Here is a 12,800-nt window from a genome sequence, read left to right on the forward strand (position 1 = left end):
GATGGTTTATAAATATTTATTAGAATTCAAAGCTGTTTTCTCTTCTATCCCAGGAGCATCCATTCAGCTGCCTGCAAGAACAAAGCAAAGCAACCTTTTTTAGTCCCATTTCTAGGTTTCATTTCTAATGGCATTTGAGATACACAGAACATCAGATCTTTGATTATCATCAAGTAATCAGTGAGAGAGTTCAAGTTGGGGTGAGATCATCATGTATTCTGGAACAAAAGACAACAGTACTAATATTTTCAAGGCTCACTCACCTCTCTCAACTGGTAAGTTGCATTTGACTGCTGCTGTGAAATGCCCTGAAAAAGAAAGACTATGTTAGATCACAGCATTAAAAAACTTGTGTGATACTTGTTAGTAAAGTAACCTCAGAAATCAAAATGGAACGGTTTTATGGGTGATATCATTGTATTCATTTGGCAGAATCATCGCATCATTGGTTACATTCTAACTTATCATATAGACCAAAGACTAACTTACCCTTAAATCTTAGGGTAACAGGTCTGCCTGTTTAAAAATGGAAAAAGAAAAAAAGCCTTGAAAATTTACCCTACTTCACTTTCCCATTTTTAATAACCCATGTTAACTTTTTCAAAAAATTTAGGGCAGTGAACCTGTTCTGTACAATGGTGGACCTTTGTCATCGTACATTCGTTCAAACCCAGAGAAGCATGTAACACCATGAGTAAACCCCAATGAACTGACTTAGGGTAAAGTTGTATCAATGTAGGTTCCTAATTTTAAGTCCCACTCCAGTTCTAGATGGTGAGGTGTGTGAAGACGGTCCTGGTATACAGGCAATTTTGCTGTGAATCTAAAACCACTCTGGAAAATGACTATCGATTTAAAATCAGCTAAATAACAAATTGTGGAATAATCTATAAATTAATATGTATGAATACGTAGATTAATATGTAATAAAAATTTACTTCCCCAAAATGTGTTAACCTATGCTTATCCAAATGACCATATATCCTAACCATGAAATTTACAGAACATTTCCCTAAGAGCCACCATACTTAATCCAAATCCCTGAACATTCCTGTGAGACAGTTTCCGTTTTCAAGGGTATGAACAGAATATAGTTGCAGCCAGATACGTCAGATAGGAGCGAAAGACAGTATTTGCTCATCACTGTTACTCTGCTGAACTATGTTATCATCATTGTATCGGCTTTAAACCACGTAACACACCAAACAAACTTGAGACTACTGTACCTCTGCTTAAAACTCCTTCTTCCATGTCTTGTAGCAACCCATCTCTTCACACCTGCAGAAATTTAATCAAATTTACTAATAGGTAGTTACAGGTAGATTTCAAAAAATTTCCATACACTGTTTCAGTTTTTAAAAAAATCTTCATTCTTTCTCAGAGAGATTCCCATCTGTTTAGTTTAAAAAAATCATCATTAACAGCATCTTGCCAAGTAACTAGTTACAACTGATAAGATACATACCTTTATACAAAAGCTCCCCGAAATCCGCACCTGAAAAATAGTGTTTCTTTAGACATGCTTCACAAGAGGTTAACATTAAAGACTGTTTACTTCAACTGTCCAGTGGCTTGTGCACCACTAGAAAACACTTGACACATGTCAACAATTACTAAGACCAGCACATTTCAGAAACAATAAACCTCAGTGCCAAGAGCCAAAGAACTGTTTCCATGTCTTACCCCAAGCAAGCCATCCACAGATAAAATCATATACCCGGTAGCTAGAAGAGAAAGAGACACCTTTTACTAAATTGTTAATGGCAAGTAAGTTTTTTTTTATTAATTTTTGACACAGGGTTCTTCAGTGTTAGACTTGTCTACATGCTCATTTCAGGTCAGACATTTGCTCAACATCATTACAAAAACCCTGTTTAGAGTATGCTCAACATGCATTTGCAAACCAAACACAGGAAGTTAGCTTGATAGTTAAGCATTCTAATTCAGCAGTGTTCTCAGTAACTTTTGAGCTATGAAATTGTTTTAAGCATTAATACTCACCAAAAAAGTTCCAGACATGTCAAAAACTCAAGTCCACCTAAGAAATAAGAATACTTTTATAAATAGCCAAAGATGAATTTTCTCCCCACAAATCTCCCCACAAAAGTGCCTGATATCAGATAGAGCTAATTAAAACTTTCATGTTTAGTCAGTATTTGCTTTATCATCACACAGGCTGCTCTTACAAATCAACAGTCGTAAGGTAATAGGACAAGGATCTGCCACTTAGCACAGTTTAAACACTCCATGGTAGGGCTGGTTCCTGTGCATTAGAAAGCAACTCTTAAAAGCCATTAGTGGCATTTGTCATGCCTGCCCAGTTACCAATATTTAGTTCAGTTAGTTTTACTTACCCCTTCAACTTCCAGCTAATTCTGCTTAGCGCCTACAAAAGAGAAGCTAAATTAGTAGTGGCAGTTTGCTTACATTATTAATAAAAGCTTTACTAAACCAGATACATCAGACAAATGGTCTATCTCTTTCATGTTTCAATCTGTTGAACTATGCAACCATCATAGTATCTGTTTATCCAAATTCCTCCCTAGAAGTTTTAGAAAGGGAGGAAAACCCTATTGTAAGCATCAACAATTTGTAATCCTTTAAAAAAGAACTGTAAAGTGCTGGGTAAAGAGTATAAAAAGGTTTCTCACCTGTTTGCCCATAAATACAGCGTAAAGCCTCTGCTGTGGGACCTGGGAATAAACAGTTTCATGTAAACTTAGGTGCAGTCTCAACGGTCTCTCAATCACCATTTTGTGTGCCTCAGTTAGGATAATGGTGGTAATAATTCTCGTCATCCTCACAGTCAAGAGTAGCAAATAAAATGTCATCATTGTGGCACATTCAGTGGACTTTTCAACCCAACTTCCCTTTTTGAGGGTATTTCAGTAACTCACCCCAGTAGCAGGTCTCATCCATTTGGCACGTAACTATAAAACAAAGAATATCCAATGCAACATACTGTGCCACTAAGTTAATCGTTAACATCTTACCATTTAAGCCTCAGAATAAAATTTTTCAGAAATCCATTCTGCCCACTACTCTTAAACCATCACAGGCTTAACAAAAAGACCTCTTAAGCAGATTGCATTCTTCCCACCGCATTTAGCCGTTTCTTACCTGTTCATCAGAAGCCATCAAAAGCCAAACTGCATTCATGCCTAGCATCATTCCTAGGGAAAAATTAGCAACTTTTAAAATTTACTTTATTCTAAACTAAGTTTAAGGACTATGTCGTCCTCGCATCCTCTATGCAAGTGATTTACACCACCCTTAATCTCCTGAGAGCACTGCACAAAATTAAAGAACCAGTCATACAAATGATGCAGTGCGGAATGCAGCAATTTAGAGAAGCACGTGGACTTCCCCAGTTAGCGCCTTTCCTTAGAGCACTTGGCTAAAGGAAAATGGGGCCGAAGCCATTAACAAAGACCCACTCGGTGACTCGGCATGCACCGCCATCAGAGCCGTTGGCATTCATCAACAGTCTCAGATGTCCCTACCAACACAGGCTTCATCAGAGGCAGGGCCTAGAGCCGAGGTTTTTTCGCAGTTCGGCCCCCAGCAACGCACGCACAAATTAGATCGCGCCTGCACCCAATGCGCAATCCTCCGCCATCTCCATCTTGTGAGTCCTTCAACGGCCTACGACTGGCCTGGAAATGCAAGCCAGCTTAAGGGGACTTAATTACTAAGAGCTGCTAGCCTCGCGCGAAGAACCCATTTAACGGCAAACCGAAGACATACATACCAAAGACCGACTCGTAGCCTGGAAAGACCGAGATGGCGGCCAGACGCTTGTATATAAGGCGCTTTTCAATGACGTCATGACGCACGCTCTCCGCCAACGTCCGCTTCGACTCCGGCACCTCTCCTCCCTCTGTCTCCTCCTCCTCCTCCAGAAGCACCTCCCTCCCGTCCTCTAATCCCGCCCCTTGACCCGCCTCTGGCCCCGCCCCACTTCGCCGCTGTGGGCGGGGACACGACAGCCCACGTGACGCAGGGCTCCCGCCCTCCTACCGACTGAGGAGGAAGAGAAGAGAGGGGAGGGGGCGCGAGGGACGGAAAGCGCTGGGGGAGGGGAAAGGGGGGCGGTGTAAGGGTGAGTGATTTCCTTCCGGCACGTCGCCCGCTCCGGGGGAGGGGGTGGGGGGTTTCACTTCCGGGACGGTGTTCCGGCCCATTCCGGCCCATTCCGGCCCATTTCCACCCCCGGAGGTAGGTGCTGCTCCTTGACTGGGCTCGGGCCCCGCACGCCGGTCCCGCTGCCCTGCCCTGGGGCCGCCTTGCCGGGTCTCCGCCGCAGCCTGCTCCTGGGGCGCTCAGCCACTTCCCTCCACCCCGCCTCAAGGCACCCGGAGACCTTCCACCCCCTTGGCCCCGGGCCGGGCTGAGCTGCCGGACCCGCCCCCTCGCCGGGCCCCTCCCTCAGGACCCCGGACTGGGCGGCCCCCTCCCCCACGGCAGCCCGGACACACCCAGATACACACACCCACCTCTGGGCAGCTCCCCGCCTGCTTACGCCTACTGCCTGGACCGGGTCCCGGGGCGCCGCCCCCTTCCCGGTGCTTTACCCTCACCTGATTGCTCGCTCCCCGCCACATGCCTTGCTCCCCTTTCCACCCCCGCTTTTCGGTGACATTTCTCCCCTCTGCCAGTTCCCCGCCCCCCACGCTTCCTAACGCAGACGAAAGCCACCCAAGTATCGGAGTGGCCAACCCCATGCCGTTCCCGATTCTCCCTCTTACAGCTTGCACCCCTGCAGTGCCGACGGTAGAGAAAGACCTTACTCCAGGGGCTTCCTCCTCACTGGGGAATTGCCGGAAAGAGCAAACAAAAAAGGCGCTGGTGTAGGCTCCAAAATAAACATCTGAATTCATGATGGCAACGACAGAGGCTCTTATTGGATTAAAAGTTCCAAAACAAACAAAAACGCTTTGGAAAAAGGTCAGATTGGCTTAAGTTGGTTCTTGAAAGCAGTGTGTACACTACCCTATTTACTGATGAGTGTGTTGTAAATACGGGGCAGTACTATGAGCGTGTCAGGATAAGTTCCCGAAGTTTCAGGTCTTAAGTAACTATGTAAATGTCTATAAATTTACAGATTAAGTGGAAACACATTGGGCTCAAGTCAGTGTCTTCCTATTGGGATTGATACAAACTACTCTCAACCAGTGAAGGCTGTTGGATGTAGTTAACAGGTTTAAGTGGTTCAGCTATTTTTTTAAAAAATATTTTAATGTAACAACATTGAAGCTACTTGGTAAATGCTGTTTTCTTATCAGCTTTAGGGACCTAAATTTCAGAACCAAAGTATCATTACCACTCTGAAATTCCCAACTTTCAATTTAGATAGAGGCAGGTTTGCCTACCTTTTCCTAGTCCTGAGAGTAAACTTCAGGTTGTCTGCATCTTGTTAGAGTCCCAACACAACTCGGCTTTTCTTCCTAATCTAAATTTTGCCTGAGTCCTAAACCCAAAGCCTTTCTGTGGGGGCTCTGACTCTTCAGCTTAGAAATAATGGCTTACATTCATGTGGGATATTAGTCACTTCATGCAATAATAAACATAACTCATGCAGCATGTAGTAAAATATTAAGAAGAGTATCTAATCAGCCCATCCATATAGAATTGCATTTATTCTAAAAGCTTTCTTTCCTTCTCCAGAAAAAAATTAAAACACAGGACTTTATATCCTGTGTGCAAATACCTTACGATTAACACTTAAACAACTTTCACAGCTGCTTTCTCCCCTTCTGTTGAATGTCTGTTTTGAGATTACATAGCTTATTAGTAAGGAAAGTACGGGCTTAGGTTGAATTTTTAGAAGTCTAACAATCGCTTTTTTGTTTTAACAGTATCTTGCTGTGAAACCTAAACTAATAAACCTGTTGGTATTTGTTTTCCATATTTAAACACGTATCTCTTTTTACTTGGAAATTTTGAAACTTCTCCAAGTAGTGTTTTAAAATAGGTTTGAATTGGAAAGCCTGAGGGGAGTGAAATTATCATTATTAATGATGATATGGTTTCCTCTCTCAGCAGGGTTGAATGCCTGCCTACAACCTCAGGTACGACCATGGAGAAAGGTGGCAACATACAACTGGAGATCCCTGACTTCAGCAACTCTGTCCTGAGCCATCTAAACCAGCTGCGCATGCAGGGCCGTCTCTGTGACATCGTGGTCAATGTGCAAGGACAGGCTTTTCGGGCTCACAAAGTGGTACTGGCTGCCAGCTCCCCCTATTTCCGAGATCACATGTCCTTGAATGAGATGAGTACTGTCTCCATTTCAGTTATCAAGAACCCTACTGTTTTTGAACAGCTCCTTTCTTTCTGTTATACGGGGCGGATATGCCTGCAACTGGCAGATATCATCAGCTACCTGACAGCTGCCAGTTTTCTGCAGATGCAGCATATTATAGACAAATGTACACAGATCCTGGAGGGCATTCATTTCAAAATTAATGTGGCTGAGGTTGAAGCTGAATTAAGTCAAACAAGGACAAAGCATCCAGAGAGACCTCCAGAATCTCATAGTATTACACCAAATCTGAACCGCTCCCTTAGCCCCCGACAAAACACCCCAAAGGCAAGCCGGCGAGGTCAGGTTAGTGCCGTGCTGGATATCAGGGAGCTCAGTCCTCCCGAGGAGTCCACCAGCCCCCAGATAATTGAACAGAGTTCTGATGTAGAGAGCCGGGAGCCCATTCTTCGGATCAACCGAGCAGGACAATGGTACGTGGAGACAGGAGTAGCAGACCGAGGGGCCCGGAGTGATGATGAAGTTAGGGTTCTTGGAGCAGTGCACATCAAAACTGAAAATCTGGAGGAGTGGCTTGGGCCTGAGAATCAGCCTTCCGGAGAAGATGGGAGTAGTGCAGAGGAAGTCACAGCCATGGTGATTGACACCACAGGCCATGGTTCTATAGGACAGGAAAATTATACTTTAGGATCTTCAGGAGCCAAGGTGGCTCGGCCAACAAGCAGTGAAATTGACAGGTAAGTTTTATTTTGTTTGCCATCTAATAGCTATTGTTCAGACATCACTAAAGCAGGCCCTCTGTGTGATACAAAAAGCATCTTCCTTACTTGATGTTCTCAAAGTTATATTGATATTGGGGAAACTGGAAGTGTGCCAAAAGACTCGCGTTCTAATTTTTTTTAAAGCAGGAAGCTCCTAGTCCTGAAGTATTCACAGTATTGTGAGAACTATGGTAAAGTTAGACACTTCCATGAATCAGAATAGCGTCTACAGTCACACTAGGATCAGTAATTGCCAGGGCTTCCTCGGAATTCCAGGAAGAGAGCTGATCTTCAGCTGGGAATCTGACTACATTGCCCTTCCTTGGTACGTTCTCACACAGGTAGGTGGCCTCTGGGAGTTTCACTTTGCTTTGTCGCACTGTTTTCTTTGTGCCCATCTACCAAATTAGAGGAATTATGGTACCAGCAGTGATTGTCCTGTTTAAATCAGTGTAATCAGAGTAATTGCAAAGAAAAGCTTTTTGAATGTTTTTCATTACTTTTCTTCGCTTGTCATTTGACGGTATCTTTTCTGTTTTATTGATGACAACTGCTACCACAAACCTGAGAGTCTTTTTTTCACCAGTGCTACTATGCCCTTTGCCCACTTCTCTCTTTCTAATACATTGCAGTTGTTAGAACATTTCTTTTTGGTGGAAATAATGATAATTTTAATCTAAGTAAGTTGAAAGAAAGTCTCAATTAAAAGAAAGAAATATTACCAACTTGGTAATATTTGTTCTTTTCCTTTCTTAAAAATTTTAAATTGACCATATGAACAATGGTAACTAAAGTAGCTATTACTTTGGTTCACATTTGGTCTTGAGAGACACACGTGTCACCAAAATTCGGCGAGTATATACTGTATTCACGTCAGGTGGTCTCCATTTGAGTATTTTCCTTCTTGTGTCCTTACTAGTTAAAATACTCTTGAGCATAATACTTATTGTCCCCCTAAATTAGCACTTTTGTCCCTCCACTACAGTTAGAACTGTAGCAAGTTAATAGCTCAAATGCAAAAATTTTTAATCTCCATTATCTACGTCAACAGTCTGAAATATACAACAAGTTATCGTGGGGCTTGGAGAAGAGATCAACCGAAAACCTAAGAGTTATGTAGAAGAAACAAAATTACACACCCAGTTTTAATTTGTTCTTTTCTTGGTCTCCTAGTACTTATGTAAAGTGAGAAGCTTACATTTAGCCTTAGCTTCCCCAGGTCAAATCCACTATGTCATTATGTATTTCTTTAATCTACTAAGGCAAACTTTTTAAAATTTCATACCAGATTCTATAGGGACTCCATGAAAGTATTTCTTAGAAATCTGTTGTCCAATTTGTTCCCCCTTCCTCGGCCATGGGGTAAAGAATATAGACATCACCATTTTTTATGTTCCTTGGCACTACTTGTCTATTAGGCCCCTTTGTGCTCCTCTTCCAACAGATTCAGCCCCTCCGGCAGTGTTGTCCCCTTGACCGAGAGACACAGAGCCAGAAGTGAGTCTCCTGCCAGAATGGATGAGCCTAAGCAGCCCAGCTCCCAGGTATGTGCTTGTGGATTTAGGACTACCGTGGCGCTTGAAGAAATTGCCACTGTGTGTGAACGCAGCGTAATGACTAAGGAAGGAGAGAGGTGGGAGGGGTAACAGTGGCCCTATTAAATAAATACTCTATTTGATTACTTCTCTCTTTATTCTTGCTTGTGAGCATGCTGGAAATATACTTTTGGTGTCAGCAGAGTTTGGGAAATAGAAAAAGATAAGATTGTGGAACTCTTTGCTGACTGTAGAAACTAGTCTATAGTCCTGAGAGTAATAAAAATAACCCCTAAAAACTACATGCAGGTAATTTAGGACCTGGGATGGAGAGAGTTTGATTTTGTGCATTGTGCATATAAGACTACATAATTACTAAGTTATACAGTATTGCATATTTGTGAATACGTGGCTTATACAGTTTTGTGTCCTGTTTGCTTTTTAATAGGCTTGTATCTTTTCATTTATTTTCTTCCTAAATCGTTTATTCAAACTAAAATGTCCTCGAAAGGACAGGAATGGTATCTTCTATTTTCTTTGCGATTCTCCTCAGCAAATAGTATATGCACGTAGTTGGTTGATATTTTTGTTTGTGTTTTTCTCATAGGTCTGTGTCACTGAAGATTGATTTTTAAAAAGATGCTCAACTCACCAAGTAGAACACAAATTGTAAACACTGTTGCTCTTTAAAAAGAAACACTGGTGGATTAAGATTGTGTAGCTAATTTTTAATCTTCTGCACTATACTGATAGTATCTTGTTTAATTTTTATCTAAACCTTTGGATGTTTATTGTTTACATAGTATAGTTACAGCTGCAAGACATTGTTACAAATTATGTTTACTTGCATATTATGCCGTTTGGTACCAGAAAAGGTACTGTAACCATTACAGGAGAATTTTTTAGTTTTAATAAGGTGTTAGAGAACATGCTAGGAGCTTGGAGGAATGTACTCATAATTAGGGCACTTTTTCTCCTCATCTCTCAAATAGGATGTGATTACTATTTGACTGTAATTATTGTGAAAATAAATACAGCAGTGAGACAGACCTTACAATTTACTGGGGGGATAAGACAGACTAACAGATATGCAGAACACATATAGATAAGACTGTATAGACTTCAGTAACAGTGTAATGGGAATAGGAATGCTTAAAAGGCACTTACAGGAATCAATATCTACTTAAGGAAAGTGTTCTTCAAAAGAGTTTAAATGTGGTTTTTAAAGTGGTTACAAAAAGGATAACTTATTCCACGTGTAGATGGGATAGAGATAAAAATTAGAATTCTACAAGAGTGTTTACCTGACTGAAGCAGAAGTTACAGGCTATAAAGAAATAGGAGGTAGGGGAGGGTATAGGTCAGTGGTATAGAGTGTGTGCCTAGCATACACGAGGTCCTGGGTTCAGTCCCCAGCACTGCCATCAAAATAGATTGGTAGGTAGGTAGGTAGATAGATGGACGGATGGACAGATAGATAGATAGATAGATAGATAAACACCCTATAAACTCCCTCCACCAAAAAATAAAAAGAAATAGGAGATAAGTAGTGTCATCTGGAATGGATGTTAAGGGATGAGTTTATGTATGCCTTAACATGTATTAAAGTTTATTATGGTGAGTCTACTCACCAGTCATTTTTTTCCCTGCCACAGAGAACCAAAACAGAACATGGACGTACATTATTGTGAGAACAAATTTTGATGGGCTTGAAGAGCTTCCTGATTATGAGGGTGATTTAACTGGAACAGGCTACTAAGGTCACTCCTTTATTCAAAACGTTCTATGACTTTTTCCCTTTCTCTACCACATGGAGGTTAAAATACTTGGCCCAATTTTCCAAGTAATTTATAATCTTTTTAACTCAGCTTTTCCCACCATTCATCAGCATTCACTGTCTGTCCAAAACAGGCAGACTTTCTCTGTGCCTCAGAACCACAATCAAACTTTTTTCTGTCTCTGCACCTTGAGTCTGAGATACCCTGTTGTTTCCAGGCATCTGGGACCACCCAAGGCCCAGCTCCTAGTTCCCTCTGTCCTGAATAGCCTAGACCTCTTTGATCTCCCCTTCTTACACTACAGTAGCATTTACAGATGGTACTGTATAATATTTCCTAATTCTCTAATGACTCTTGTAAGTTACTCATTTTTTATTTGCAATAATTTGTCTCCTTCTAGATTGAAATCGCCTTGAGAGCAGAGTCCACATTTTCTAAACTTCATTGTATCTGACATTGTCTCATCAGGTGCCCACTAAATGGGAGTTGTTTTGCCTCTAAGTAGTTTTGAGTAACTAAGATTACTGTGGGGTAGGTGCCCAATAAAGAGACAGCCAGTAAATGAGGAATTATTTAGTTGCCTGTGAAGTCCTCAGTTTTGGAGATCTCTAAATAAAATTAGTAAATGAATCAGATGATTTTTGAAGTCCCTTCAGTTCTTTGAGTCTCAGGTTAATAACTGCAATTTTAGAATGGTTGACAGCTTTGAAGGCCATGGCAAGAATCTGGACTGGTATTTGTTTTAGAAAATATGGAAAGCATTCATTTATATGGAGTTTATTCATTATATGGAATGGTTCATTAAAAAAAGTTATTGAACACCTATTACATATCAAGCACTGATCAAGTTCAGGGGTATTCAGCAATGTGGAATGTCCCTGGGCTCACAGGACTTACAAAATAGTAGGGAGTTGCAAAGTGGGAGGAGTGAAATGATCCACCTGTTAGTGACAGAGAAAACCAGGAGGCAGCCATTTTTGTCCTTGCTGCTTTTTAGAGTTCAAATGAATAAAACTACCAAAGATATATTGTTGCCTTTGACAAGGACCTAATCTATATTTTATGCTCATTTACTTGCTCTTTTATTGCAACTTTATTGTAGTAATTTTTAGGTGAAGTATATTAAAATGTGTGAGTTTTCTGATTATGGTTCATCACAGATAGCTAAAATACATTTACTTTCTGCTTGTGGACAATACTGGTATGACATTAGTTTCCTTAATGTTAGGCAGTTTTTTTTAGGGAATTGGCACCCTCAGGATGAGGAATAATTGTGAATTTGTAGTGTCTAATAATAGCTAGCATTTATTGAGCTATGTTAAGCACTTTAGTGTATTCATGCAATGCACAGAGCAGTCTATGAGGTAGATGCTGTTATTATATCCATTTTACAGATAAAGAAGCTGACAAAGTAAATAACTTGCTCCAAATCAAACAATAAGTAGGATGCAGATTTGAACCCAGGTTCCAGCACACGTAATTGCTATGAAGCATAACAGCAGGTATTCAGGATACCCCAAGGTACTGTTACCATGTGTTATTCCCATGAGAATCCAATGGAGCTGGCAAAACATGTAACTTTTTCATTTTATGGATGAGGAAACAGCCTCATAGAAGTTATACTGTGCTTTGTCCGTGGTCAGCAAGGACCTTTTAGTGGAATAATCCCTCATTCTTTATGTGAGTTCAGTTTTGATTATCCAGGGAATTGGAGCAGAAAGAAAAGTTATATAAGACAAATTGAAATCATCTAAAACCTCAGCCTTAATATTCAATGCTGGACTTCACATACTGCTTCCCAAACCTGCTGAGAACTGCCTCTATTCTGTTGGAAAAACTGAAGAACACTGTTAGCTAACATATATGAAAGGAGACAAAACACATTTTTAGAAATTCAAGAAGAAGTTACAAGATTAATTGATAATTAAATTCATGTTTGTCCAGTTAATCTAGAGTCAACATTTACATATTCTCCTTTTTCCGTTAGTACTTTACCTGTGCTAAACATATGTAATTTCCTCCTACATATTTAAAATGCTTATGTATATATATAATTGTTTTTTTTTTTACTTAAAACATTGTATACAGAATATACACACATGCACACACAACAACTTCAGAAGTCAGCCAGCTAAATAAGTCAGTAATTTCTGAATGGTGATATTTTAATACAGAATTTTGAATGCAAAATATATATAAATCCAAGGGTTTTAAATTATTCATTCAAAGAAATGTATTGTTCCCTCCGCTCCCAGCTTTCAGATAGGAGGAAACCATGTTTACTTCATATGTTAAATCCTTTGACTATCTAGACTGTTCATGTTCAGATTAGGTAAATGAAATTAAGATCCTATTTAATGGATATTAAGGAATTACTGGGTTTTTTTAGGTGTGTTAGTGGTATTTTGGTTATACTAAGAATCCTTGTCTTTTAGAGGTACCATACTAAAATATTTATGGA

The 12,800-nt window shown here is 40.5% G+C and overlaps 1 protein-coding gene, 1 long non-coding RNA gene and 10 other non-coding genes across 17 annotated transcripts in view; 1 reads left to right on the forward strand and 11 right to left on the reverse strand.

Annotated features, from left to right (window-relative positions):
• On the reverse strand, window positions 1-4,642 carry LOC141574386 (uncharacterized). 4 transcript variants are annotated; one of them, XR_012501395.1, is made up of 11 exons: window positions 3,752-4,619; window positions 3,121-3,173; window positions 2,898-2,930; window positions 2,652-2,693; window positions 2,355-2,386; window positions 2,002-2,038; window positions 1,684-1,724; window positions 1,466-1,495; window positions 1,227-1,278; window positions 490-516; window positions 1-308 (listed from the first exon to the last, which is right to left on the reverse strand). It is a non-coding gene; the product is annotated as an uncharacterized LOC141574386 (long non-coding RNA). The 4 variants fall into 4 exon arrangements; XR_012501393.1 differs by having other exon boundaries at window positions 490-1,278; window positions 3,752-4,642; XR_012501394.1 differs by lacking the exon at window positions 490-516 and having other exon boundaries at window positions 3,752-4,618.
• LOC123616852 (small nucleolar RNA SNORD81) lies at window positions 145-221 on the reverse strand. The gene has a single exon (XR_006724886.1). It is a non-coding gene; the product is annotated as a small nucleolar RNA SNORD81 (small nucleolar RNA).
• Window positions 374-451, reverse strand: LOC123616854 (small nucleolar RNA SNORD47). Its single transcript, XR_006724888.1, has one exon. It is a non-coding gene; the product is annotated as a small nucleolar RNA SNORD47 (small nucleolar RNA).
• Window positions 1,102-1,182, reverse strand: LOC123616857 (small nucleolar RNA snR60/Z15/Z230/Z193/J17). The gene has a single exon (XR_006724891.1). It is a non-coding gene; the product is annotated as a small nucleolar RNA snR60/Z15/Z230/Z193/J17 (small nucleolar RNA).
• On the reverse strand, window positions 1,342-1,426 carry LOC123616853 (small nucleolar RNA SNORD79). Its single transcript, XR_006724887.1, has one exon. It is a non-coding gene; the product is annotated as a small nucleolar RNA SNORD79 (small nucleolar RNA).
• LOC123616862 (small nucleolar RNA SNORD78) lies at window positions 1,801-1,865 on the reverse strand. The gene has a single exon (XR_006724897.1). It is a non-coding gene; the product is annotated as a small nucleolar RNA SNORD78 (small nucleolar RNA).
• LOC123616856 (small nucleolar RNA SNORD44) lies at window positions 2,114-2,176 on the reverse strand. Its single transcript, XR_006724890.1, has one exon. It is a non-coding gene; the product is annotated as a small nucleolar RNA SNORD44 (small nucleolar RNA).
• Window positions 2,454-2,522, reverse strand: LOC123616861 (small nucleolar RNA SNORD77). Its single transcript, XR_006724896.1, has one exon. It is a non-coding gene; the product is annotated as a small nucleolar RNA SNORD77 (small nucleolar RNA).
• On the reverse strand, window positions 2,760-2,841 carry LOC123616851 (small nucleolar RNA SNORD24). The gene has a single exon (XR_006724885.2). It is a non-coding gene; the product is annotated as a small nucleolar RNA SNORD24 (small nucleolar RNA).
• LOC123616864 (small nucleolar RNA SNORD75) lies at window positions 3,000-3,061 on the reverse strand. The gene has a single exon (XR_006724899.1). It is a non-coding gene; the product is annotated as a small nucleolar RNA SNORD75 (small nucleolar RNA).
• On the reverse strand, window positions 3,453-3,532 carry LOC123616855 (small nucleolar RNA SNORD74). The gene has a single exon (XR_006724889.1). It is a non-coding gene; the product is annotated as a small nucleolar RNA SNORD74 (small nucleolar RNA).
• The window catches only part of ZBTB37 (zinc finger and BTB domain containing 37), a 27,402-nt gene continuing 18,685 nt past the window's right edge, over window positions 4,084-12,800 (forward strand). Inside the window, exons 1-4 of one of the 3 annotated variants that reach the window (XR_012501391.1) lie at window positions 4,084-4,218; window positions 4,751-4,947; window positions 6,046-7,002; window positions 8,471-10,321. Coding sequence is in view for 2 of the 3 variants with exons in the window: in XM_010954876.3 (XP_010953178.2) it covers window positions 6,080-7,002; window positions 8,471-8,570 (1,023 nt within the window). In the remaining variant the exon portion in view is untranslated. Of the gene's footprint in view, window positions 4,219-4,750; window positions 4,948-6,042; window positions 7,003-8,470; window positions 10,322-12,800 lie in introns of all 3 variants that reach the window. The other 2 variants (XM_010954876.3, XM_010954875.3) reach the window with 2 other exon arrangements.

Source organism: Camelus bactrianus, chromosome 21 (genome assembly GCF_048773025.1).
Source record: "Camelus bactrianus isolate YW-2024 breed Bactrian camel chromosome 21, ASM4877302v1, whole genome shotgun sequence".
Lineage (NCBI taxonomy): Eukaryota > Metazoa > Chordata > Mammalia > Artiodactyla > Camelidae > Camelus > Camelus bactrianus.